This window comes from Dryas octopetala, chromosome 1 (assembly GCF_963921425.1).
Source record: "Dryas octopetala chromosome 1, drDryOcto1.1, whole genome shotgun sequence".
Classification (NCBI taxonomy): Eukaryota; Viridiplantae; Streptophyta; class Magnoliopsida; order Rosales; family Rosaceae; genus Dryas; species Dryas octopetala.
The window spans coordinates 2,413,255-2,440,828 of NC_141366.1; the positions used below are offsets into that span (position 1 = coordinate 2,413,255).

Sequence of the window (27,574 nt, forward strand, 5' to 3'; positions counted from 1 at the left end):
CTAAGTTCGGAGCTATTTTTAATTAATTTTCAAAGTTTATAAAAATAGAAAAATCAAAAAAATCAAAAAATACAAAAAAGATGTGACACGTGGCGCACATCCAGCGCGCCACGTCAGCATTAACGGAATTGTTGACGGAACAAGGTAAAATGGGACACGGATGTAAGTTACAGGTGGTAATCTGGGACAAAAAAATTTCAGGTGGTAAAGTGGGAATGAGTTACAATTTTGGGTGGTAAATCGATAATTAAGCCTTTCCAAATTGAAGGACAGAGATATTTGTCACGTATCAAGGACAAGATGTTTGTACAAAAAAAAATTTACCACTTAGAAGTTTCTTGAACAAGAGGAAGTTCAATGAAATTTACCTATACATGTGGTAAAGTTGCCACAACCACAGCCATGACCAAATGCAGGCTTGGTTGCCATCATAGGCCTCATTAAGATTTTACTCAAAAATGCCTACTCGGCTCAGACTTGAGAGCCAAAAGGAAAGAATTGCTACCATAGTGACCCAAAAAAATTTCAAAAAATATGATCATAGTCCGGCATAAGAAGATGTACTGGCAAGAAAGTGGGAGAATACTTGCCCCAACCTTTCTTCATTTTCCCACATCCACAAATGAAATCGAATCACCTTCAGTATAACAGGAAAATTCCCGACATTCCAGCTTCACCCTGAAGAAACTGTTAGAACACTCGTTTGTGGCATTCCAAAGATCAGTAGGAGGGACCCATTTGTGGCATTCCAAAAGGTGGCATTGGAGGCATCCCCATCCCACCCATTGTTGGCATTGGCATTGGTGGCGGAGCAAAACCTCCACCCATTCCTGGTGGTGCAGGCAAAGCTGGCAACAACTGAGCATACATATTCTGCAGATCATAAAAGAATATAAGTTATTTTTCTTTTATTTTCTAATTGTTTAGTCAACAAGTAAAAAATATGTTAAGAAAATAAAATCGAAAGCCTAATATTTTGTAAAAATTCAAGTTCATTGTGAAGTAAATTAAATTAAGACAACATTCTTGTGCTTATGGCAAGTTTGCAGGCTTCTAACTCATCTTCAAGGTATCCAAATCAAATAGTTGGTTAGGTTCACTCCAAGAGCATAATAAAGTAACCAATAAAAAACACTTATTTTAATATAAGAACTACTGCTCAAGATATACTTGAGAAATATCCTATTAAAAAAGAAGAAGAAGAAGAATACATATTTTGGAAAGAGGTGGTGAGAACAAGGGTCCAAAAACCAAGTCTTGCAAATGAATGATATATTTCTTGGAGACAGAAAATGTGTAAAACAAAGGCTCATTCCTCCTCAAAGACAAAAAAGGCTCTCAATGACAATAAAGGATAAAGCAAATAGCAATACCTGCTGGGCAACTAATTCCTTCTCCTCTTTCTCTTTGGCTTTCACCTCTTTTTGAGCATCAATTTTGTCCTTGACAAGTTCATCCACCTTGCCTGTGTACTCTCGAATAAACTGAGAGAGAGAGAGAGAGAGAGAGAGAGAGAGAGAGAGAGTGAGGAACAATTGAATGGTAACCAATGGATAAGAACAACAGAAATAAAAACATTACCTGCAGGAGGTATGGGAAGGCAAAATCTATTATATTGTTGATCCATGCAAGCTCAAGAGCAATGTCTGGCCGGATTATATCATAACAAACAAAGAGGCATGACGCAAAACACTCTTTCTTTCCCTACACATACATTAGAGAAGTAGATTATTACCAAACCACATCTAGAAGAATACTTTAAAATTTAACTCATGGGGTGGGAAGAGGGAAAGAATAACTGAGCATGTTTAAGTAGACATCTCCTTGCTTGGCATGCATGAGCTCTCAAAAAACTAAAGCATATAAAACACACACACCTGCTCAATGAAATAGATCAGCAATTCCTCTGAAAGTTCATGATCACCAGACTGTGAGCATGTCTCCATGGCATCTTTGTAATGCTTGTCTTTCTTTGACAATGCAATGGACTGCTTCCATCTCCCTGCTTTCTTATAAATATACGCAGCAACACGTCTCATCTCAAGAAGCTCATGTTTCTCAAGCTGCTCATATGCATCATTTACAATAATAAATACAAGTTTCAACCAATTACTTTCAACAAATGAGAAACTTCAATCTCACCTTTTGTGCAAGACCTATCTGATCAAAGCTGTCGTGCAAATCTATTGATTCACGAAGTCTGTCATAGTCTTCCTCCTCTACGTATATTTCATTTAGAGCTTCATTTACAGCAGTCACATTGTTGCTCTGAACTGCAACCATGTATGGCTTTACAAGACGGATTTGACCAGCCTGAAACCCAAAAGGATCGAAAACGTAAACAGGACAGAACTCTCCCGAAGGGAAATGTTGCAGCAGAGATCAATATTAATGACTTCATAAGAGAGAAGCAAACCTTTTGCATTATATCCACCACTCGGGTATGGTCCACACGAAGTGCAAGCACATTAAGAACATCGTTAATAAGATCAGGGTGTTCTTCTAAGTAGAAGTGCACAGCCCTATAGTAGAGCTCAACACTCGCAACTTTGACTATCACATCCTTGAATTGCATGTGGTCCCATGCGTCCGGAGAGTGGTTCATTATAGTGGTTGCAGCATTATCAAATTCATCATATTGGATATATAAGTATGTTAATTCCTTCCAGTGCTGCTGTTCATCACAGGCTCGTATAAGCTTGGGAATATTGAGACGGGTAGAAAACAGTTTAATGTGCTCCATAAGCTTCTCAGGACGGTATCTTGCATAAAGAACCCCTAACTCAGTAAAGATGCCCATATGTGCACGTTCCAATCCTAGTCCACTCTCCATGAGACTAATGAGCTCATTAAAGCATCCCCTGTTCTGGTAATACTCACTGACCTCTTCCAAATCGTCCACCTAAAATAGAGCATGCAGGATTAAAGAGAAATCAAACTACATTATAAAAGAGCAACCAATTAATTGTGTTGAATGACCCATACACTGGGTGCACCAATCTTAAGAACCTACAAGTATTTAAAGACAAATTATAGAATACACCCCCTCCCATTTTCCCAAGCATCTAAATAGACAAAAGCATCAGATATAACTTCATGAATACAATATACAAGAATACTACCTGGATGATGATGTTGAGTCCACAAATCTGAGCTAAGCGGAATTCCTCAGCATCAACACATGCAAAGCAAACTTCCTTCCATGTTTTTGAGCTGTTAGCTTTCCGAGCAGCATCAACAGCACCTTGGAACTGCTTTAGCTTCACCAGAGTGCATGCCAGCTTAGCCCAGTTCGAAATAAATGCAAATATGATCTTGGCTGCTTCATATAGGGCTTCATCATACAAGCGATCCCCAACATTTGGAAGATTAGCAACATTTGGCATAAGAATGAACTCTTCAATATCACCAAGCCGATCAATCTTGGCATATGCATAAATAAGTTCACTGTCGACCTTGGGCTCTTTGGCCTTCTGCCTAACCATCAGAAGGTACCTTACCAAGTCGTGATACACATTTGCATCCTCAGCAGCACGTATGACGTCCAAAAAGTGGGTGGCATCATCTGCACGGATGAATGACTCAATTGCATCACTCACTAGTCCCTCCCGTAGTTGAGCCTTGGCCACCTGGCTCCAAACAGCATCTTCTTCAACCCGGAATGCAAACTCTACAGCTCGGTCAATGCTCTGAATGTTATCCAGCAGGACATTCACAGCATCAACATTCAAATTAAACTTCTTGAAGATTGCAAATGCTTCCTCAAATAATTGCGCTTCTACGGCCATTAATCCAACTGCAGGTCCATCATAGTTGTCTAATCTATTGATATAATCCATGACTCTGGATGGATCAGCCTTGATGGCAGTCAGGATCAACAGGTTCTGCAGATTGAAGTTCCCACTAAAAGCAGAATTTTGGAGCACTATCTTTTCAAGAAGCTCGATCAACTCATGCGGAAGGTCTGCAGTCATAAATGCTTTAACGGTTGCTGAAACTTGATCAGGACTCTTGCTTTCAGGCAAAGCAGTAGATACAACTTGGTCAATTAGTTGCCTTCTATATTCATTCTCCGGATTAAGGACCTTAGCCCAGAGGTCATCATCCATTCTTTCCACAACATATCTGATATGAATACATCAATAAAATAGTATTAGAGAGCCAATTAGAGAAGCATGATCCAATAACATCTTGGTAGCAAACAGAAAAACACAAACCTGGCCTGGAGTTTGAACAAGGAATTTTTATTCGTTACATTAATAAGTTCATCATCGCATTGCCCTCTACGATAAGCAACAACAGCAAGGGTGGGATCCCGTTTTTCACAATATTTGCCCACAACACGAGAATCATAATATGGGTTAGTTGTGAGGAAATGCTCCGGATTATTGCCACTATCTATGATGATTTTACCCAGAGCATTGTGGACATGTACATCTTGGCTTCCCTCACTCACAAGATGCTCCAAGAATTGAGTGAGCAAGCGAAGACGATTCCTGCAAATAGAAATCACAGAAAGGATAAGAAATTAATGTGAATGACAACGAAGGGAAAACAGGGCCATGAAGAGAATTGCACCTCTTTTCACATTCCTCGACAAGGGGCTCAACTGGTAGAAGAGAACGAACTGATAGAATAAGACCTTTAATGAAATCTTCAGGGCATTCATCATCCAATAGCTGCCCTACAACTAAAGGAGCATTTCCTGGATTGACCTAGCAAGCAAAATAAGATCTATTACGTTCAATGGTCAATTTCATCATAACATTGACAAAGCATGACCTTCAATTGGAAAATATACGAAATTGATATAAAGCCTCAAAATATGATTACCTTTTGAACGTAACCTTCAATGTAACGAAGCATGTTGTTCGTATATAGGTAATGGGTGAGATCTGGAACAAATCCAAAACGGTCACAGACATTAATCAGAGGACGTGCGTCTGGAAGCTTTGCTTCCATTAGAAAGTTCTTAGTCTTTTCAGCGTCATAAAAGTTGGATTCCCGAGTCACACGTTCCACCTCCTTAATCTGTCCAGTTTTTGCAGCTGCTTCAATGTACTTGAAGTGGAGATCAGGATCCTCACTGTCCAGAGATAATTAGTAAATGAAACAGAAAAAACAAAGAGAATCCCACAACACTCATGCAGCAAATTAATGTCATCTTTCAACCTCTCTTCCCCAGAAAAGAAACAGATACCTGGAGCTCAAGTACGAGCCTAAGAAAAAGTACAACCCCTCATAGGACTTGAACTGCTCAAATAATTTTATGCATTTATCTACACCCAGTTGCTCAGAATACTCTTTGGCTGCCTGTACAAAAATAAACAGGTAAAACTCAACTTTACAAACTAAAAAAGAGAAACAACCCGTAAAAGTAATAAAAATGAGTATATTACCTGCACAATAATCTGAAGATTGCCCCTAAGATTGACCAGTAGAAGATCTTTCATGCACTCAAGAGCCCATTCTATGGAAAGAGTTCCAAAGAACTCAACAAGAGCCTATAATGCACCTTGTAGTTAGAAAATATACTGCTTTACATAGGTTGAAGTTATATAGACTTTTAAGTACCAACCTGAGGTTCAATTGCATGTGTGTTCACGATGACACGTTTAATATCAGGCAACTCAGAATAGTGCTGCACATCAAACATACTATTTACTCCAGAAAACAAATTACCATCTTTATAAGGGATATTGTCATCAGAATTCAAGAGGTACCATACCTGTAGGGCACGCAAATACAAACCAGCTTTTTCACAGAGTTGTCCAATGCGTGGGCGGTCATAATGGCCAAACATTCCATTGGCCAATATAGCATCCGCAACATTTGGAAAAGTCACAAGATTGATTTCCAAAACCTGAACAAAATATATTATGGAGCTGATATGTGAAAAGAAAAAAAAAATCAAAGTTTAAGAGAGGAAAAACAATATGAACCTTTGTCTGAAGATGTCCATGCTCAGGTAGATTTGACTTCAGCACATCCAACAAAAAGGCTGTTGCCTCGCGGATCAAGTTCCTCTGAAGAAGAAAATACACAATAATAAGAAGTCCCAAATTTCATTATCTTCAGTTTAAAACTACAATGAGAATATAAAATTTCTTTACAAGGAGACAGCAATATTTTCTTACAGCTAAAACTTTTAGGCCAAAATATCAATTAGTATTCTTAAAAAACAACAAAACAAAGAACAATTTTTGAAAAAAGGTTTTAAAACAACATAGAAGTATATCTTTATCTCAAACCTGAAGGAACAGATCAGTAATGGTATTGTAGTCAATGGGGCAACCTCCCTCCATTTGAGACATCATTAAAGCAAAATTAACAGCCCCCTGCCATCAAGATAGTTGTAGTTGTTTCCGTATCAGACAATTTAGCTCAACTTGTAAGAAGAAACGGTTTTTAACAGATGATAGCTATGCAACCACATAGCTACAAAATCCTTGCAAAGACAAAAAGTGCCTCAAACTTGTATGTAGAAGAATGGACGTACCTGCGGATCTGACCGCAAAATTGTTTGCAGAAGGAACATATAATCAGGTGTATAACCAACCTGAAACAATGAAAAGATCATATTAATAAAAAACATCCAGTAAGATCCATTATATATGAACCCATAATATTACAATCATAATAACAAAAGTGAGACAATACTAGTTTCAGAAAACCTAATGATTGCTGTTCAAAATAATAGAATTTGAACAAATGCATGTCATACACATTGTAGTTGTTTAAAGAAAAGCAAATCGATGTAACCTGGTTTGAGTATATTAAAATCTTGTCAAATTCCCTTCTCTCAGCAAAGGCTGCAACAACTTTTGGAGTTGCCCTGGCTTTGATGTATATTTTCAAAGCAAGGTCATTATCCACCGTCTGCATTGGATATATGTTTCATAATATTAGAAGGAAAAAAATAAAAATAACAATAGAATAATAGGGAAAAAAAACGGCAGAACACTCAGAAGCAATTGTTGAATGAGAGTTAAATAGATTTTTTTTTTTTTTTCTGATAAGTTTCATATCAGACCTTCACAAGATCTCCAAGCTCTTCACTACATTCAAGCTTGTCCTCCGCTAGCCAATTCTCCAAAAGATTTTTTTTGTTTTGATTTACAACCAAACGTGACAATTCCAATGATTCATAAGCATTGAGTTTTCCTCTAGTTAACAAAGTTCCAAAGTACTGCAACAATGGTGGTGTTTGGCCTGCTTGCACAGGAACACTCTGCGACAAATGAACAACACGGGCAAATTAGACCTTCCTACAAAGACTACATGTTCTTATAGAAGAACAATGTTTCCAAGGCTAATATAAAGGTGAAACACTGAGAAGAACAAGAACTATCAAACATGGGAATATATGTACAGAAGAATGCAATACTAAAACACTATACCTGAAATTTAGCAACAGTATCAGGAGTACGGAGTATTCCCATTGGAGATTCTGCAGCAAGCTCTGCAGCCTCCTTATACTTTGTCTGAGAAAACAATTCTTCGAACCGCTGGACAACCTGAGAACAACAACCATGTAATGTAGTTTTAAGATATCACCAAAGTGCAAACTGCAAACAATTATGTCTTCATATTCTCATATTTGTCAAACACCCAGAAACAATTAAAATTACAGATTGTACCACTGGAACTCCAAGGAAAAGGTTGTTTCCATAGGGAAAAATGCAGTTTCTACACATCTCTACATACTCATCTCCACTGCATAAGGAGAAAAAATACAAACAATACAAAAACACCACACCTTGCATTCACCACACTTTCAAAACATTTTTCAGAAGAAATAAGATAGTCACATCATGGCTTACTGTGGACTCATTAGATATCTATATAAAATTTTATACTTATAACACTCTTGGAGGTTGAATTTCATTCTATTTAGGAAGACTATAATTGAACGAATAAAGCTCCACTCTATTCATAAAGAGTAACCTCTCTTTCTCTCTCTCTCTCTCTCTCTCTCTCTCTCTCTCTCTCTCTCTCTCTCTCTCTCTCTCTCTCTCTCTCTCTCTCTCCCTCCCTCCCTCCCTCCCTCCCTCTCTCTCTCCCCCTCCCTTCCTTCCTTCCACATAAAAAAGGATTGACAACAACAGAGATTAATTCTCAGAAAGTTATGACCATTGTAATATATGAAATCAAAAGCAACTGCAATTATTACCAGGTCTTCAGCACCAGGAAGGTTTCCTCTTTTCGCAAGATTAACTGCGAGTCCCAAATTGTTTAACTGTAAAATCACCAAGCAACAATTCAGATACATTTTCTTTTCTCCAGCATCCAAAAGTACAAAACAATTCAAAAGCATACCTGACCACTAACAAAAGATACAATTGTTTGCTCATTTACAGTGGCAAGTAAGACCTGGCCTCGCCTATTGACTGCATAAAAACCCCCAACAGATGAAGCTTCAGCTGTCAAAAATATAGGATCTGGACTGATTCGGTTTCTATAAACTGCAGTTGCTGTCTCTAGGTCATATACAAATAGAAGTCCAAGCTTTGTGATTACATATATCAACCCATACTTTTCTGATATCTGAAATTCAAAAATGAAAATGTAGTTTAATTGAAAGCAACATATATCGGATGAAGAAAAGCAATGATAGGCTATAGTAAGACCTGCATTGATACAGGAAAGTCATCAGCAAAGTCTGGAGGAAAGAATAGATCTGCTTGCTTCTTAGTATATGATTGTTTTCCTGATGACAATTTTACTATAAATCAGTTCCAGGAATTAATCCTGAAGCAGAATAAAGCATGTAAAGATGCATGAGACTCAAAAAAGGATTTAAAACAGCTTGCTTGCAATTCCATGTAACAAGGGAACATTGCGTCTCAGAGCCAAACAGAAAATAAGTCTTAGATCTGTGTGATGTGGGCCAATGTATTCATCTATATTTTAAAAAAGATGCTAATTAAGAATCAGTGTACCTGGCTGGGCCCCAAGTTCAATTACATGCATCTTTGATGTAATTTGTCCAGCATTGGAGGACTTTGTGGCAAAACAAATAAGAATTGACGGATTCTCGTTGCCTGGAACCTGTATGTAACATGAAAATGAGTAAGGATTTAAAACAGCACAGCAGTAAACTGTATATCTTTCAGATATCAAAAGAAATTGAGTAAGAAGTATGAAATCGCACTTTAAATGTGGCAAATGATGCAGCATGTGCTTCAAGAGCCTGACTGCGTTGCTGTTCCACAGAGAAAAGCTGCATGTTTCCTTTGACCAGTTGTGGCCTCTACAATCAATTTTTGGAAAAAGCACAATGTTAATTGTCAAAGACGTCATCAAATCTGGCAAATTGTCATTGATAGCGTCAAGAGAACAAAATTTTGACCACACTTCTAAAAAAAAATTTTCTAGCAATTTCCTAAAAAACAAAGAATGAAAAAAAATAAAAAATCGATAATGTGCAAATGTCATATCCAAACATATTAAACATCTAATAAACAAATTATATTCATACAGATATCAACAATTATAGAGGTGCCGCTTCGCACACTCTCCCAGATTTTGGAATCCATCAACAGGATTATAGAAGCAGCACAAGAGCAAAACTTGCAAACAACAAGGTAGCCACTCACCTCAGGTGAACCAGGAGCAATTCCAATTAAGACCAACCACTTTTCAGAAGGATCACAACGGTAGTTGATTATTTGATTATTTGCCAAATTAGCTGTCCGCTCAAACACCTTCTTGGGCTCAGAATCACCTATAAGTATGATAGATTAAGAGCATGTGCACAAACTAAGCAAAAAAACGTAATATGGAAAAGATGAGCTAATGAGAAGAAAAATAAAATAAAATAAACCAGATTCAGGGAAGTGTAAAGACATGTTACCTTCAATTAACCAATGATAAACTGAGGTCTGTGTGACCAGTCCCAGCATATTTGGAGTGATCCACTTCCAAAAGACAATCTAGAAAGAACCAAGAAAAAGGGGAAAAAATAAAAAGTAGGATTACAACCACTTAACAAATTCAAATTCAAAAGTTCATAAACTTCAAATTCAACATTTTGAATGGCCCAAAATGGGGCAAGATCATCACCTGCTCAGGCATCTGATGCGATTTCATTTTTGCTTTCATTTCAATGTTGAATATTTGTAAATGGTCCTGAGTAGTTCCTTGAACTTGAGCTACAAATTGAATTCAGCCATCCATCAGTGAGGCAATCACATTCACCAGAACAACAAATAATAAAAGAAAAAAAAACAATTTAGTGCAAATTATAGCAGTTTATATTCCATAATACAAAAATTTCAATTACTTCATATATGCTAATGACCAATAATTTCTGATTACAGTAATGTGAAGAATTGAATCTTACCTTTGAGAGCGAGAATTCTAGAATTGGGGTTCATCAAAGCCGAATCGGCCGTAATGGGTCGTCGCAAAGGCTGCATGGGCATGTTCATGTCGATGATAACGACGCTATTCTGCGGCGATGTTTCCCTGACACAAATATACTTGTCCGATTCCATAGTCACATGCGTAAACGTAATGAATTGGGGATTAATCCCAACACTCGGCAACTGCAAACCACACGAATTCAAAACCAACATCACCATAACAGTCACACTGAATTATCAACCACACACATTGCTCAAAACCAACAAGAAAAATTCGAATGAATGCAGGAATGGACATATTTCGCAAATGGGCCACTGGGAAACGCAGTGAAAGTGCAGTGTAGTATAGGATCTGGGTGGATCCAATGAGGCATTGGATTAAACGACGAATGCCCAGAAATATTTACGATGAAATAATTAGGTTGAAAACGAGGATGAAATTAATTACCGTTAGTGCCTCTTTCATGATCATGGGGGCATTAGCAGCGGCCATGGTGTCTGGATCGGGGCTTCAATAGGAGGAACCCGATAGGCGGAGAAGAATGTGGCACTGCAGAACCTTCGCTTTTGAATTGCAGAGAGAGAGAGAGAGAGAGAGAGAGAGAGAGAATCTGCAGATCTAGTAGTGTATGAATGTATTAGAGAAGAGAGGGAGGGAGGGAGGGAGGGAGGGAGGTCTATTCGACGAACTAACGAGCTCTGGTTTGCGTTTTCTGAAGCAATATTTGTGAATCGACTGCTGCGTGGGTTGTACGTGGAGAATATGATTTGTTAACAAGTCGATGTACAATTTATGATTGCATGTAAATTAGAGCATTAAGGTAGAGAAGTATAGGAACCATTTCAATGCCCTTTTTGTCTATGTGGCTCTATCCACATCCAATACATTACTCTCTTGCTCTCCAAGTCTCCATATCTCATTCCTCCAAAATTTAATTTTATTTCACTTTCTCATTTTACCTTATTTAGGCTCGTTTCACGTTTGGCTCGCGGATTGGAAGCTTGGGAGTCGGGAATGAAAAAATAAAAATTTATTGTTCATGGAAAATTGATGCCCCAAAAGGTGGAAAATGAAACTCTCCTTGTAGCTTGAATTTAGTTTTCTCTTCCCATGGGAAAGTATTAATGACATCTTCTCAATACCATAATAACCCTTCTAATAATTAAAAATACCAATTCTATCCATAAGAAACTATTGGCATTCTTTTTTTTTGATATATATATATATAATAAATAGGGGTATAATTGAAAAACTAACTATTTTTGTTTCCAATCCATGTAGAAAGTACAAACCAAACATAAGAATATGAAAATAACATTCTTCGCGCACCAAACATTGCCTTAATGTTATTTTTCAATTATTTTTAAATTTAACGATTAATGGGCATATATATAGAGTGAATGAATTCTCTCATTATTTTTTGGCATAAATTCAATTTAGACACATAACTATATAAGTTATTTCAACGGGGTCTATGAACTTTAAAATATTTCAAATATACACCCGATCTATTATCTAAATTGAAAAATGAATTTTTGTCCATTGATTCGTTAAGAGATTAGTTAAATGACAGTTTGGCTTTTGCTAACCGGGATTACTTGACGACGTGACGCTATCTCAGCAAACATTTCCCGCCGAATGAGCAACACGAGCCCACAATTTAATAATAATAGAGAAAGTGAGAGTTTGTGGGCCCGTGTCAGGGGTTGGGTGAACCCGTGTCGCTCATTTCCCGCCAAATGAGCGACACAGGTCTACCTAACCCCTAACATGGGTCCACAAACTCATCATCTATTTCTCACTCGTTGAACACAAGTGAAAGATTTATATTCAAATTTGGGAGAAAACGTGATGTTTTTTGGAGACTAAATGGTCAGAAGAGCGTTCGACGAGCGGAAAGGAGGTGATGGGTGTGTGGGCCCGTGTCAAGTGGACATGTGTTGCTCATTTGGCGGAAAATGTATGCTGAGTTAGTGCCACGTTGCCAATTAATCCCCGTTAGCAAAAGTTAAGCTGACATTTAACTGATCTCTCAATAAATTGATGGACGGAATTTCATTTTTCAATTTACATAATAAAACAGGTGTATATTTGAAATATTTGAAAGTTCATGAACCTCGTTGAAATAGCATATATAGTTATGTGTTTAAATTGAATTTATGCCTTATTTTTTAGCTAGTTTTGTTTGTTTCTTGGTCTTGGGCCCCATTCCAACTATAAAAAATAATAGTTTTACATCCTTTCGAGCTATATGGGACTTCTATTAGCTTAAGTTAGGACTTGGGCCTTTTAACGAGCTCATTGGGCCAATGGTTGACCTCTTGATTTAACCCGCCAAACTACTAGACTTGAAATTTTTGCAGTTATAACACTGTTTGGAATCACATGAGCTAATGGACTAGAACCATTAAGAGCACGTGTTAAAGATTCAAGCATGTAGTTATAATTACCCTCATATTCATGGTCAAAATTCGATTTTGGCAACTATATTTCTTGAAGTATTAGGCTTCATTTGAAACACACAGACAAAAAAATTAGGATTATTCACTTGTGATTATGTGTTGTTGAGGTACTAAATGTTAAAAGACAATTAGAAATATAATCCATATGTCGCATTACTTTAATATTGGTTGAGTCAAAGGAAGCTTCACGTCCCAACTAAGCTTTCAAACAGAGCCCACCAAGTATTTCATATGTTTACAAACAATCAGTTACGATCCAATTTAAAATTATGTCGTTTGTTTTTTATGCATGAGACATTGAAGGCAGGGCAGACACATGAGCTTACATTGTTTTCCCCTTGTTTTGAGTTCCTTGAGGCCTACTTCGATCGATTATTTACGATATTTTAGCAAATTGCCACTCAAATCACTTTTGATCTTATCGCATTTGAAAAAGAAACATATATTGCTCCAATTTGCACAACTTGCCAACTGAACCGATCCCCTTTGCATGCCTTCCTTGTCCACCAGGCCAACAGTGCAATGTACATCATCTCTTACTTCACAAATTAAATGTATGTACTTAATTAATTCTTCAACATATCCGGCCGACATATTTATGCCAAACTTTAAGAATTGTGCAATAGTGTTGACTCGCATGTGATGCAAACACAATTGAAATCTTTAGATGAGTTTTAAAGATATACCATTAATAGGATATAGTTTTCATCATTAGATGATGGATGTATGATACAAGGCATCTGCATAAAAGAAACTCTTGTATTTCAGTCACAACCCACCGTAATGATAATATAATATGACGAGTATTAATAACAATTATGTAAATTCTTCACCTCAAAATAGCATAGGATGTACCAAAAATTGAATCATGCACTTTGTACAATGATCAGATTTGCTTAATGAGTCACTGTCCACGGTCCATATTTACTCTATTAGGATATATGACAGTACCCAAAATTAGGACCAACATGAAAATGTCGGTAATAATTGAATTGTGTTAGTCGCAACCATATCTCTAGGCCAATGTAATAAAGGGTAGAGTATATAACAAATAATAAAGAACAATATTTTATTCGAGAATATTCTCAAAGACCACGAAAATAACAAACAGTTTCTACACAAACACAAGCTGTACCAAGAGTTTCTTATTCCTACTCTCACCACCGCCAAATCCTCTTCACACCGACACCAAAGGCTGGAGCCAACAACGTACCCACCGCCATCGCAGTAATTACTTCCCCACCACTCTACCAAATCACCGCCACCAAAATTTTCGAATTCCAAAAATGTCCATCTAGATTCCGAATATTTCGAACTTGTCCCTTCATTACGCCAACTCGGCGAACTCGGACCTGCTGCTTGTAATTCTACTTCTACTTGTACATTACAACCCGAGTCCCTAACCGCCGTCCACCCATCGGATTCCCAAATTGCCCCTGCTTTCGTCGCCAATTTACCAATCCGCTCCCTAGCAGAAACGTCGTACTCCTCCTCGAGACTAAAACCCTCGTGATCGTCGAAGTCTGAGTTGACCCAGTCGAGCACGCAGCGAGGCGACGAGTCGGTAACCGCATTGGGCGAAACGGAAGCCAAAAATGGATGTTGTAGAAGCTGATCACAGCTCCACCGCTCCTTGGGGTCTCTTCTCAGACACTTGTCCAGAAAATCGCGACCCGTTTCGGATAAACAGGTCGGAAACCGAGGCAATTCGCCCGACAACCCGATCCGAGTCAGCGTGTCGATCCCTTCATCCTCCCACGCGGGCTTTCCGGTGACCATCTCGATCACCGTGCAGCCCAAGGACCAGACGTCGGACTCCGGCCCCTGATACTCCCGCCGAATTACCTCCGGTGCCATCCACAGCGGGCTTCCACGTGGCGCGATCGGACCCCTACACGTGGCGTGGGGAATAGCCGAGCCGAAATCGGCGAGCTTGGCTTGGTCGGGAGCGGGGCCCACGAGGACATTCTTCCCTTTGACGTCGCAGTGAACAATGCCCCTCGAGTGCACGTACCTAAGCGCCGAGACCAAGCACCCAGTGCGCGACCGTATGGTCCCCTCGTCCACGACAGCATCACCAGCGACGGTGCCACCTGGCAAGTACTCCATGTGCAAGTTCCGGAACGACGTCGTTGAAGCAGAAGGCTCGTACGACACGTCATCGCTGAGGTACTTGACGATGTGAGGCGAGGACATCGACCGGAGAATCCGAATTTCGTTCTCCAGAGCCTCCGCCTGAGTGGGAAGACACGTGGCACGATCCACCGACTTGACGGCGAAGACGTGACCAGCCGATTTGCTGACTCCGAGGCTGACAGTGCCGAAGGACCCCTTGCCGATACACTTGCCTCTAAGCCAAGAAAGCGTGTGGGAGTGAGAGTGTTGAAATTGAAGGTTGTTGAGTTTTTCCATCTCCGAAATTGTCTGAAACTAGGCGTCTCTGAGTTGCTTGTGTTTGGCTATGGTGTGGTGTGGTTCCTTTTCCAGGGTCCAACTGGGCATATATATGTGTCAAGTGTGAAAGTTCGCAACTTTTGAAATCTTTTTTTTTTTTTGGCCAAGCGCAACTTTTGAAATCTTTAATTTACTTGTTTTGTTTTGTGGGTCCGACCTGGAATTTCCAAATGGATAATCTGCGAAAAGGTGTGGGGTGACGAGTTGACGACACCTTGCCTCTTGCCTCTTGGCTTGTGTTCACGCAAGCAAGTAAAGAAGGATGGATATTGGAATTGGATATTGGAGTGGGGAAGCAGATACTGGTTTTATCCTTATCCAATCACCGAGTTCCGGTTTCATCTGGACCCTTGACTTGGCCTTGCCAAGGATTTTTATTTTTATATTTTTTTAAACTTGTCCAAATGAGGGTATCAATATATCTTAGAGTAGCTATGACCATTATATTTGTTCATCAAACATGTTATTAGAGCTATGTCACAGACTTAAATTCAAATACAAATCATAGATACATTGCATATCAGATTCAGAAACAAATGGTGGATAATGCAATTAAAAGTTGGATTCACTTTTTTATCAAGTATTCACTGTCAATATTTCGTGAGTATTGTTGTGATATTACAGTATTTAGTTTATTTAAATTTATTTTAAATTAGTAAAAAACATACAGTCATATAAAGATATGATTTAATTGATGAATTAACTAATTCGTTATTGTTATTAGGTTCGTGGCTACGGAGCTTTGTGCCAACCGAATTTTTGTACATGTGGCTGAAACTGAAAGGCTGGGCCGCTGGGGAGGTAGAAGCATTCTTGTTAGGTGGGCAACAAGATCCGGACCCTTGATTCGTTGACTTTATTATATTCTCATGGTCTTGCTGTTGCACTCTCGCTGGCTCTATAGTAAGTAGAAGAATATCCGTTGTTAATATTTGATGAGGTTGCATGGGCCTTGATGCGGACGTGCCACAGAGGATAATGATAAATAAGTATAATTGTCAATTTTGCAATGGAGGTGGAAAATTGGTTGCCAAATATAGGAAGCGGGTGGGAGTGCAACACATGGGGAAGGCTGGAAGAGGGGGAAGAAACAAAACAACTGTTGGTGGGGTCCACTCCGATGACGTGGCAGGAATTGGTAGGCCCACGTCGGCGCGAGAGAACTGGAAGGAAGAAGATGCCTTGGATGTCTGGGCTACCCACGACGATGCTTGTGGGTAGGGGTCGGCAATGGGCCGGGCCGGGCTAGCCCGGCCCAAATTTTTCGGGTTCGGGCCAAGCTCGGGCTTGAATGATAGAAGCCCAATAGGGCTTTCGGGCCGGGCCGGGCCGGGCTTGGGCTTTAATACACAAGCCCAAGGCCCGCCCATCGGGCTTTGGCTTTAATACACAAGCCCAAGGCCCGCCCATCGGGCTTTGGCTTGCGGGCTTGGAGGGCCGGGCCGGGCTAGGCCCAAACGGGCGGCCCAAATAGGCCCAAAGCCTGTTTAGACACATATATATGTTAAAAAAAAATATAGAATTTTGGCTATGTTGTGATTTGAACATGAGACCTCACATAACAAACTTCAACTCTCAACCAACTGAGCTGACCAGTTTATTTGTTAAGTTTGTGAATCATAACATATTTAATAGCTTTTTCGTTTGTTTACTTCAATAAATTATTAATATGCTTATTAAGTTATTCTATAATACTATTATGTTAGTAATAGTGTAATACCATAAATAATAAACTTTTAAAATTATATACAACATTACAACTATAATAAAACATAAATGTACATATGTTTTATTATATATTTTATTACATATTTTTATAAACAAACGATGCAATTGTGTTGTCAACGATCCGAACCGTTCAAATTTTAGTTCCTCACTCAAAGATAATTCGTGCAAAAAATTAGCTTAATCGGAGATGTAAAAGTGACATAATGGTGGTCGAATTAATGAACGATCGTGGTTTTTCTAATGATGATCGAATGGGTAGATGAATGTCGATTTAGCCGATTTTTTGTACGGATGATCTTTGACTATGAACATAGAAAATGAACGGGTCAAATTGTTGAAATCACGTTGTGGTCTTCATAATTATGGAAACAACAAGGTTTCAACGGGAAAGTTATTAGAATTATACTCTTCAAGTGTATTTATATGTAGAAGTTCACATATCGATCGTGTTTTCAACGATCCGAATCGTTCAAGTTTTAGTTCCCCACTCAAAGAGAATTCTTGCAAAAAATTAGCTTAATCGGAGATGTAAAAGTGACATAACGGTGGTCGAATTAATGAACGATTGTGGTTTTTCTAATGATAATCGAATGGGTAGATGAATTCCGATATAGCCAATTTTTTGTAAGGATGATCTTTGACTATTAACATAAAAAATGAACGGCTAAGATTGTTAAAATCACGTTGTGGTCTTCACAATTATGGAAATGACAATGTTTCAACCGGAAAGTTATTAGAATTATATTCTTCAACTCTTCAAGTGTATTTATATGTAGAAGCTCACATCTCGATCGTGTTTCCAAGTTTTCAATGATCCGAACCGTTCATTTTTTAGTTTTTCACTCAAAGATCATCCCTGCAAAAAATTAGTTCAATTGGAAATGTAGAAATTAGATAATGGTGGTCCAACTTATGAACGATCGTGATTTTTCTAATGATAATCGAATGGGTAGATGAGTTCTGATTTTGCTGATTTTTTGTAAGGATGATCTTTGACTATGAATATAGAAAATGAACGGCTCAGATTGTTGAAATCACGTTGTGGTCTTCACAATTATGAAAACAATAAGGTTTCAACGAGAAAGTTATTAGAATTATACTCTTCAACTCTTCAAGTGTATTTATATGTAAAAGTGACGTAACGATGGTCGAATTAATGAATGATCATGGTTTTTTTAATGATAATCGAATGGGTAAATGAATTCCGATTTGGCCGATTTTTTGTAAGGATAATCTTTGACTATCAACATATAAAATGAACGGTTCAAATTATTAAATTAATGAACAATCATGGTTTAATAACTTTAATTATAGTTGTATTATAAAAGTTGTATATATACATATACATTTATGTTTTATTATAGTTGTAAATTTGTAATGTTGTATATAATTTTCAAAGTTTATTATTTATGGTATTACATAGTATAGTTTACACTTTACACTATTACTATTTACTAATATTATAGAATTATATAATAACTTAATAAGCATATTAATAATTTATTAGAGTAAACAAACGAAAAACCTATTAAATATGTTATGATTCACAAATTAGACAAATAAACTAGTCAGCTCAGTTGGTTGAGAGTTGAAATTTGTTCTATGAGGTCTCAAGTTCAATTCATAACATAGCCAAAATCCTATATTTTTTTTTATTGAAGATATTAAACGGGCTTTGGGCTTTGGGCTTCGGGCCGGGCTTTGGGCGGGCCTAAGCGAGCCGGGCTTTGGGCGGGCCTAAGCGAGCCGGGCTTTGGGCGGGCCGTGGGCTTCAAGGGGATGGCCCAAACCCAACCCAAGAAATTTTCGGGCCGGGCCGGGCCGGCCCAAATGTCGGGCCAAATCGGGCTTCGGGCCCAATGGGCCGGGCGGGCTTTGGGTGGGCTTCGGGCCTTGGGCTATTTGGTGAGCCCTACTTGTGGGTGGCTTCTTTTGTAGTGAGAGGAAGAAAGAGAGAGAGTTGGAGTGAGAAGTGAGAAGTGTAGTGACGTGTCATTAGTAGCGTCCATCAGAAAAATGTTAAAATATTGACAAATTGGTGTGCATGACAAATTGGCAACCCGGGTGTATATATATTCGTATATTGTGAAAGATATATGGACACCCCTAACATGAAACACATTCTGGATTTTGGCAGTTCATAGTTCACATGTCCTAACTTAACAGTTGGGAGTTGGGAGTTGGGACAGACAATATTTATAGGATATACATTTGTCAACTTGTAATGTTTATATTTTGACCATTTTACATTTTTATTCCACGATATAGATTTCTAAATTTTTAGATTTATTTATATGTTTTTTCATGTTCGTACTATAAAAGAATTCATATTTTTTGTTCTAAGAGTTAAAAAGTAAAATTGTTTGCATCGTCTTAATTGATTATCTTATATAATATATTTTTAATATAAGTGAGATTCTCATATATAGAACCATTATATATATATATATGGATCACACTATTATTAGTAAAATATATATACATATGAGTGTATATAAGTGACCGATTTTTATGGTGCAACTACACAGGTCGAATTTATGGACAAAGTTAAAATATTAGGTTGACAGATTGGGGAAGCTTCAAAAACTTTTGTTTTTGGCCGGCCAAAGGAAGCTTCAAAAACTTAGTAATGAAACATAGTAGAAATCTACGTACGGAGTTGGATGTTGAACTTTTTTGGAATTAGATGATGTTGATTATGATATGTATGTAGGAAGAACCGAAGAAGTTTCGTGGTCAATCTCGTGGGTTGCTTTTCAAGCTTGTTAATCCCTTTACATTGAGAATTGAGTGTTTGCAGCCACGTGTACTACAAGTTGGTAAATATATACAAGGGGATGCTTGAATGGGATAGGTCGTTGGACCAATTTTTTAGGCAAGGGGAGAGATGAGGCTGTCCACGTACAATCTACAAATGCTTCGTTAGGCAAAGGGCCAAAGCCAAAAACTAAAAGATCGAGGTGGGTAAGATAAAGACGAACGATTCATCAATTCGGTACTTACCATAAACAGAGAAAGATGCATAAAAGAGTCACTATCATTGTCCTTTGCTTCATGGTACTACCCACGTGTACAATTAATTAGGTCCATTGCTAAAACTCCAACCGATCCATATATACATATGTACCTAAGTAAGAAAAGTTACCCAAAATACAATTAGGTGACTTAATTCAATTTTCATAAATCATTAATTTGTAATTCTCAACTTCACTGGTAATCAATGATCATATGGTCTATTAATATCAATTTCCATTTTATTGAAGTATATGTATTACAGGTCAAATCTTGTAGACCGTATGTTAATTTATAGTGCAATATTTTAGGCTAAGAAGGAAGTGTTTGTTACGTACCCATTATTGTGTAACTCAAAAAATGCCAACTTTGATAATAAAAAAAAAAAACTTTGTCAAAGATTATTGAAGTTATGCTTCTGTAGCCTAGAATGATACAATTAAAATAACCCTAAAACAAATTTGGTTTATGTTTAAATTAATTAAATTGTTTTGGGTGGTTGATAACTTGATGTACATACGAGGTTTATTAAGTTGTTGTTGGTTTGCGGTGGTTCGGACCGATGTCGCTGAAGAGGAAGACAAAAGAAGAGCAACGTTAATCGGACGGTCGACAATCCAAGATGCATGAACCAAGACGTTCCATCTTTTGCGGCTGACATGCAAACCTCACAACTCACAATTAGTATTTTAGTACCTCCTCCCCTCCTCTTCTTTAATTTGGTCACGATTTAAAACAAACATATAAAAAATAATTAAACATGATCTTATGATTGAGCTGGCTACATAATTAAATAGCCATATACAATGCATGCAATTAGGAATTGTTGGTGGAAGTGACGGACAAAAAAGACATAATAATTGGTACAAACAACAGTACTGGAAGTCCGAGAAAGCCAACTTGGTCTTTCTACGCAAGGCACTGCAGCATTAATGATTAAGAACATGCGATGTGGGTAGACTCAAAGGCATTTGGTCTGATTCTTCATGTGCTCTTTTTGTGGTCAATTTTAATGATGGGGGGTCTCTTGTGGACAACGATCATGTACATGCTCTGTTTTTATTTGGTTAATTGTTCTCGATCTGATAAAGATAATTAAATGGAAGATATGCAAAATTTAAAATCCTCTAATGACAACCATATATATGTTGAGTGGGGGCATAGTAGTCGGCAGGAATGCACATCGTTAAATCTCATCTATGTTATTATAAAGATTTGGGGAACGCCCTCACTAATTTTTCTATTATTTTTTCTTTCCTTTTTTCTTTATTTACGAAAATGGAAAGTAATATGTACGACAACTTTTGTCGTGGCTACGGAGATAAGTATCTGACTTGTCAGTCACTGGAGTTAGAAGTTCTTACGTTTTCTATACTTTATTTGAATGTTTAACAAAAAATACTCACCATTTAAATGCATTAACGACAAATATGTCAATTATAAATATATTTTTTTGTTACATGTGAATCATAAAGTTAAATGATGAATTTAGATTTTAACCCTAAAGCTAAATTGTAGAAAAAGAAAAGCAATTTTATTTTGTCATTAGAACAAAAACATTCATAAATAAAGACATAAAGGCTACCAACTAATTATTGGTAAGAATATTTCTTTACACAATATTAAAGAAATGTTGAAGTTTCAGATTTAAAAAAAAAAAAAGACAACACAAGGAAGGCCAACAAACTATGATTGATTCGTATTGGGCCAACAAACTCACGGTCCAATCTGGCCCACAACTCATAAAAACAACATAAAACGACTCCAAATTATGTTACAACAAAAAGCACACTCAACCACCATCCCAAAACCAGAAAACCCAAGCAAAATCCAAACCGCCGCCACAACCACCGTCAACCACCGCACACCAGTAGTAGCAGCTCTACAACAACAAAGCGCAACAAGAAAAAACAGGAAGCATGAACCTGTGGGCTAAGACCAATCTGATGCTGATGTGCGGTGGAGAGAAGAAGCTGATGCTCACTATAGGTAGAAACAGTACTAGCTAATTTTTCTTATTTTAATCCAATAAAATTTTTAACCATGAATGAACAATTATGTCCCATGATGAAATAACCATTGAGGACAAATGCAACTTAAAAACAAAAAAAAAACTTTGTTTCTTTCTATACCCAACATCATATCTTCATCTTCAACTTCTTCCATAACCAAACTCCAATCCTAACCAAAGTTTTGACCTCATATCATTCAATCAAGTATTTTAATCCGAATGGAGAGCCAAATCATTATTTTCGAGGCTCCAAATGAGGTATGTGTGACAATTTTTTGCATTTTTTCATGAGTATTTAAAGCTTGAGCAAATCTGGGCTCGCGCAGTGTTCGGTGAACTAGTGCTGAACATTTGCATTATGTTCGGCAAGTGTCTGCTGAACATTTGCATTATATTTGGCAGGTACCCACCAAATAATGATAGGATGTTCGGCAGGTGTTCACCAAATGGTGCAAAAATATCTAAAATTATCACACAACCATCGTTCGGTGGGCATATGCCGAACATCCTATCATTATTCGGTAGGCACCTGCCGAATAAAATGAAAATATTCAGCAGGCATCTGCCGAACATAATGCAAATGTTCGGCACTGGTCCACCGAACATTGCGCAAACCCAGACTCATTCATGGCGTTCAGAACACACAAAAATTTGCACACAACCCTCGTTTGAAGGCTCCCAAATGACGATTTGACTCTTTATTCGTCAAACAACCTTGATTGGATGATATGAGGACAAAAATTAATTTAGAGTTTGAAGTTTAGTTATGAGAGTGAGGTTGAAGGTAAGTTTGGGAGGGAGGGAGGTTGGGTATTATTAATAAGGGTATGATAGTAATTTGGGTTGGGTAAAATGAGAAAATATTCATTTTAAAAAAGTAATGATTAGGTAAATTGAGAAGTTGGGTAAAATAAGAAGATTTTTTGGTATGTATAGAATTTCCCAAATGAAAACTATACAAATACTAGATAAAAGGGATGAATGTAATTTTGCTCCCTAACTATTGCACTTGTATTCTAATTTAGAAAATTAAGGTACTTAACTTTTTTAATTTTGTTAATTGAGATAATTTTGCCAATTTACTCAGTAAATTGATATAAGTGATGGGCACGTAACTATCATTTTTCTCTCAATTGATAAAATTGAAAAAAGTCAAGTACGCAACTGCCTTAATTTTCCAAATTGAAAATGTGAAGAGCAAACTGATACAAATGCAATATATAATCTAAAGAACAAAATAATATTTATCTCATAGATAAAATGCATTTTAGCCAGCTACATAAAATATATTTGAGATATTATTTCAAATAACTTTGTTATTTGAAATAATCCATATACGATGAATCGTTTTAAAATCTATGTGTTTTCTATTTATTCTTCTTAACAAATGTAAATAGTTATGCATTTTAATACTCTAATCAAACAATTTAACAATATTAATTAAATCTCTAGATTGAAAACCATTCATGCCCAAATGGATCTGTGACTCTCGGCGTCTTATAGGAGAGTGGGGGACAAAATGCACTACCAACTAATTATGCATCTTCTGCTCTTTCTGTTGTTCGCGCAAAAGATAAGAAAGAAAATTAATCATCACAAGTCATTTACATAACAAATCCAACCTGTTTATGTACTACATCAAAGTTGGTTTTAATATTGATATGATACCGCGTTAATCTGATGACTGTGGAATAAATTTTAATGTAACCGGTCACGTGATAAAAGAAAGACGTAGAGACAATGAGTTTTTTCCGATGGCCATGTATTATCAAGTTAAAATTTCCCATATAGTACCAAACTCATTCTCCAACAAATGAGGAGAAAAAGTACACGAGTCTATAAAATTCTAATGTAGTACTTACAACTTACAAGAAGCTGAAGGCCTGAAGCAACCATAATCCCCATGCTTATTATTATCATCCCCATGCTTATTATTATCACCCCCATTAATTACAGAGAAAAATATAATAAAGAATAAATTAATCAATAAATTAAGTTAAGTCAAGTACAAAGAATACAAGAATATTAGATAATCAGGTGTATAACCCAGTTGGATCTCTCTTCTACGGGTGTTAAAAAGAATTACCGCTAATTAAGAATAGTTAATATATTAGCATTAGAAAAAGAATTACCGCTAATTAAGAATGGTTAATATATTAGCATTAGATCTGGCTACTCCCAAAGTCCCCAAACATATTGAAGTCCCACCCTCCCATCCTCACAAATTCTGGTCAACAAACACTATTACCAACGGTAGAGCCTTGCCTTGAATCATATGTAGCACCCCAATTGGATTACCATCACACTAATATCATCGCAAGAGCCCCGTGATGCAGAAAGTTCTACAAGCTTTTTACAGGCCAACAATGGCTGCCTATCAATGCCTATGCACAGAGGACGAACAATATCCACTGCTTCCTGGTTACCAACCTGAAACCAAACAAAGAGAATCTAATTGAATTAATTTGGAACGAATTTGATCCAAAGGGTATGAAGTGTATGGCTTCAAAAGCAAGATTATGATAAGGGGATTATTATACCTTGTCCCATAATCCATCTGAAGCCAGGATTAAGAGCTCGTGCTCGGCTGTGATTCTAAGGACTTTGCTCTCTGGCTCTGCTGTTACAAATTGTTTAAGGTGCCTATCTCCAATTCCTCTAGACACAGCTAGAGATCCTTGAATTCTCCAAACACCATGGCATAAATCAACATAGCCACCCTACAAAAAGAAATTCACCACAACAATCAATCTCAAATTCGAATGAGGCCTCATGATTCAATTCATCTGAATTAACCATAATGTATAAGAATTCAGAGGCAAAAAGCTTAAGACTTACCAGGTTCTCAATCCTGGCCTTTTCGTCTTCCCTCGACGGGCGATGATCAGATGTGAGAGCCTCAGCAGCACCAGCTCTGCTCAAGACAGCACGGCAATCACCAGCATTGGACACAACAAGGGTGCCGTTCCGGATCAAAGCCGTCACACAGCACGATCCACCGCGCAACTCCTCTTTAAGAAAATCAGAATCTGTACTCAGGTAACCATGCTTCACTGCTTCCTCAATTTCATCATCATCACTGCTCACAACTTCATCTAATATTTTCTTCCCCAAGTTCCCTGCTGCAAACTCAGCAGCTTTTGCACCTCCATGCCCGTCAAATACACCGAAAATCGCCTGCAAATTTGAAGCCACACCATTATTCTCAAACAGATCATGTGCTCTATATTCAATTTATCACAAATTCCCAATGCCCTGCTTATTTGACTACACTTAATTCCATACAAAGCTTTCAGCTCCTAAAACACTTTAATTACCACTAAAACGAATTAATCCCAGTTAAGAAGAATATAAAAGAGTGGAACTTTAACGTTACCTGTTTGGGATCACCTTGAATATTAGGAGTGGCTAAGTACCGGTCCTCCATAGCCTCTCTCCGCCCTCTCTTACAGTACACATAGTAGTGCCCTTCTCTATCTGCCTCCACCACCTCCCTGCTCTCCGCCGTCAACGGAGCCATCGGAGCAGCACCGAAGCTCGACGATCCCACCGGAATACAAAGCCTCGCCGGCCTCTTCCTCTTCAACTGCGTTCCCGTCGGCGACGATCCCGGACCCGATCCCGACAGCCCGCTCAGAGGCTTTGAAATCCGAAGCCGAAACGGCGATGAAGGCGAAGCCGGAGACGGAGACAAACAAGAAGTCGCCGCCGTCGATGAACTCGAAGAAGAAGAAGATTGTTGTGAGGGCTGTTTTAAGTGCGCTAGTGTTAGGGTTTCTGGGGACTGAGAGATCATGGAGACCGTGTTGAAGAACAGAGACGACGGCGGTGAAAACACCGGCGAATTGGAAACCGCGACGGAGCACGACATGTCGTTTTTTGATTTTTTCCTCTTTATTTTCAACTTTCATAAACCAAAGTGTTCGAGTTTGAGCTTCGTCGTCTTCTCCTCTTTCCACTTTCTGTGTTCTCTATGTTTTCTACTTTTCTATGAACAAAAAAGAAGAGAGAAGTGTTTATAAATGGGCGCGTTCAGAGTGGGTTCAAGCCTTTCCCGTGTTTGTAGGGCCCACGTTGGGTTATTTTTAACACAGCCTTGACCATTGATTTGGGACACTCATTCTAGAAAGTCATATCTGCCCCTGACTCTATCGCTTTGGGTTGGGATTGTTTTGAATTAGTTTTGTTTCTAGAAATTTCTTCCAATTTCGTTAAAAAAAAAAAAGAGTTTATCCCAATAACAGTTTAACAATTTGTTAGCATAAAATATTGTTATACAATTTTCTTGTAATAACTATTTTGAAAATTATAAAACACAGTTCTTTAATGGAATATGCTATTGGCTTAATTGTGTTTTTACCACCCAAAGTTTACATTGATTCCCACTTTACCACCCAGAATTTTATTTGTTCCACTTTACCACCCAAAGTTTACATTGATTCTCACTTTACCACCCAGAAATTTATTTGTCCCACTTTACCACCCAAAGTTTACATTGATTCCTACTTTACCACCCAAAACTATTTTTCATGTCCCAGTTAACCTTTTTCCGTCTATTCTGTCACTCTAGATTCAGGGGGTAAAGTAGAAATCAATGTAAACTTTAGGTGGTAAAGTGGGAATCAATGTAAACTTTGGGTGGTAAAGTAGGACAGATAAAGTTCTGGGTGGTAAAGTGAGAATCAATGTAAACTTTGGGTGGTAAAGTGAGACAAATAAAGTTTTGGGTAAAGTGAGAATCACCCCAAACTTTGGGTGGTAAAAACACAATTAAGCCTATGCTATTTGCCCAAGCATTTTTTCAACTATTCTTTACTAATTTTTATGGTATTTATACATTAAACTCTACAAATAGTTGAGGCAATAAGCATTTTCCTTCTTGCATTGTTATCTACTAGTTCTGATAGAATTGTAGTGGTATAGTCTATATAAACTTCTTGCCACTTTACTACATTAATTATTTAAATGTTTAAGATTACAAGTATTACTATATTAATTAAATTAGTAACAAACTACAAAAAATTGTAAGTTTTACTCATAAACTTATATAAAAAATTTATTTATTTTTAAGCCACAATGAGTGACTTAAAACTATTTTTTTTTTCTGATGCCGTATGTAACCCTCACAGAGTTACACTTTATTTTGTTTTGATACAGTATGTAATAAGTTATATTTTAATTTGTTATGATTCAGTATATAACTCTTGTACACTTTATAATTTCGTATATAATTACACTTTGTTGAATGATGCAGTATTGTTTTAAGGTTTAAGCATTTAGAGTTTAAGTTTTATGACTTTATATTTAGGGTTTTAGGACTTTAAATTCTAAATAATATATTATAAACCCTAAACTTTTAAAAGAATTCAAACAAAATTAAACTAAAACTTTGGTATAATTGAATACCTTATTTAGATATGCTTGAGTTTGAATAGTATTGAATGCTCAATACTTGATTTTTCTTGAATTGTGGTTTAAAAATATTTATTGTGGCTTAAAAATAAATAGATTATAAGTTTAAGTTTATAACTAAAAAATA

The 27,574-nt window shown here is 37.4% G+C and overlaps 3 protein-coding genes across 4 annotated transcripts; all 3 read right to left on the minus strand.

The window, feature by feature from the left end:
• Positions 1-260: 260 nt before the first annotated feature.
• Positions 261-10,920, minus strand: LOC147296351 (clathrin heavy chain 2-like). Of its 2 annotated transcripts, XM_086230245.1 has the most exons (30): positions 10,816-10,920; positions 10,346-10,550; positions 10,066-10,154; positions 9,857-9,935; positions 9,600-9,727; positions 9,155-9,253; positions 8,943-9,051; positions 8,631-8,710; positions 8,320-8,547; positions 8,174-8,239; positions 7,401-7,517; positions 7,034-7,231; positions 6,763-6,879; positions 6,500-6,559; positions 6,252-6,338; positions 5,943-6,026; positions 5,729-5,863; positions 5,579-5,641; positions 5,400-5,504; positions 5,201-5,313; positions 4,834-5,086; positions 4,579-4,715; positions 4,218-4,496; positions 3,123-4,125; positions 2,417-2,902; positions 2,143-2,313; positions 1,878-2,063; positions 1,582-1,704; positions 1,374-1,484; positions 261-873 (listed from the first exon to the last, which is right to left on the minus strand). In XM_086230245.1, exons 1-30 carry the CDS (start codon positions 10,858-10,860, stop codon positions 721-723), a joined length of 5,109 nt encoding a protein of 1,702 aa, XP_086086371.1. In that variant the 5' UTR covers positions 10,861-10,920; the 3' UTR covers positions 261-720. The 2 variants fall into 2 exon arrangements, with proteins under 2 accessions (XP_086086371.1, XP_086086370.1); XM_086230244.1 differs by having other exon boundaries at positions 5,579-5,863.
• A 2,867-nt stretch (positions 10,921-13,787) lies between these two features.
• Positions 13,788-15,275, minus strand: LOC147296352 (mitogen-activated protein kinase kinase kinase 18-like). The gene has a single exon (XM_086229059.1). The coding sequence runs from the start codon at positions 15,240-15,242 to the stop codon at positions 13,788-13,790; it is 1,455 nt and encodes a 484-aa protein (XP_086085185.1). The 5' UTR covers positions 15,243-15,275.
• Positions 15,276-24,140: 8,865 nt separating this feature from the next.
• LOC147296353 (putative protein phosphatase 2C 25) lies at positions 24,141-26,021 on the minus strand. Its single transcript, XM_086243185.1, has 4 exons — positions 25,412-26,021; positions 24,874-25,212; positions 24,576-24,755; positions 24,141-24,465 (listed from the first exon to the last, which is right to left on the minus strand). The coding sequence occupies exons 1-4, from the start codon at positions 25,904-25,906 to the stop codon at positions 24,307-24,309; spliced, it is 1,173 nt and encodes a 390-aa protein (XP_086099311.1). The 5' UTR covers positions 25,907-26,021; the 3' UTR covers positions 24,141-24,306.
• Positions 26,022-27,574: the final 1,553 nt, after the last annotated feature.

Bases quoted from the DNA above. Each gene is read 5' to 3' on its own strand.
- LOC147296351 (XM_086230244.1), bottom strand. From the start codon at position 10,860: ATGGCCGCTGCTAATGCCCCCATGATCATGAAAGAGGCACTAACG. The intron at 9,254-9,599 runs GTGAGTGGCTAC...AATTGATTGTAG, and splicing joins TTGCTCCTGGTTCACCTGAG to AGGCCACAACTGGTCAAAGG. The intron at 4,126-4,217 runs GTTTGTGTTTTT...TATTCATATCAG, and splicing joins TTGTTCAAACTCCAGGCCAG to ATATGTTGTGGAAAGAATGG.
- LOC147296352 (XM_086229059.1), bottom strand. From the start codon at position 15,242: ATGGAAAAACTCAACAACCTTCAATTTCAACACTCTCACTCCCACACG.
- LOC147296353 (XM_086243185.1), bottom strand. From the start codon at position 25,906: ATGTCGTGCTCCGTCGCGGTTTCCAATTCGCCGGTGTTTTCACCGCCG. The intron at 25,213-25,411 runs GTAACGTTAAAG...TCAAATTTGCAG, and splicing joins TTCAAGGTGATCCCAAACAG to GCGATTTTCGGTGTATTTGA. The intron at 24,756-24,873 runs GTAAGTCTTAAG...TTCTTTTTGTAG, and splicing joins AGGCCAGGATTGAGAACCTG to GGTGGCTATGTTGATTTATG.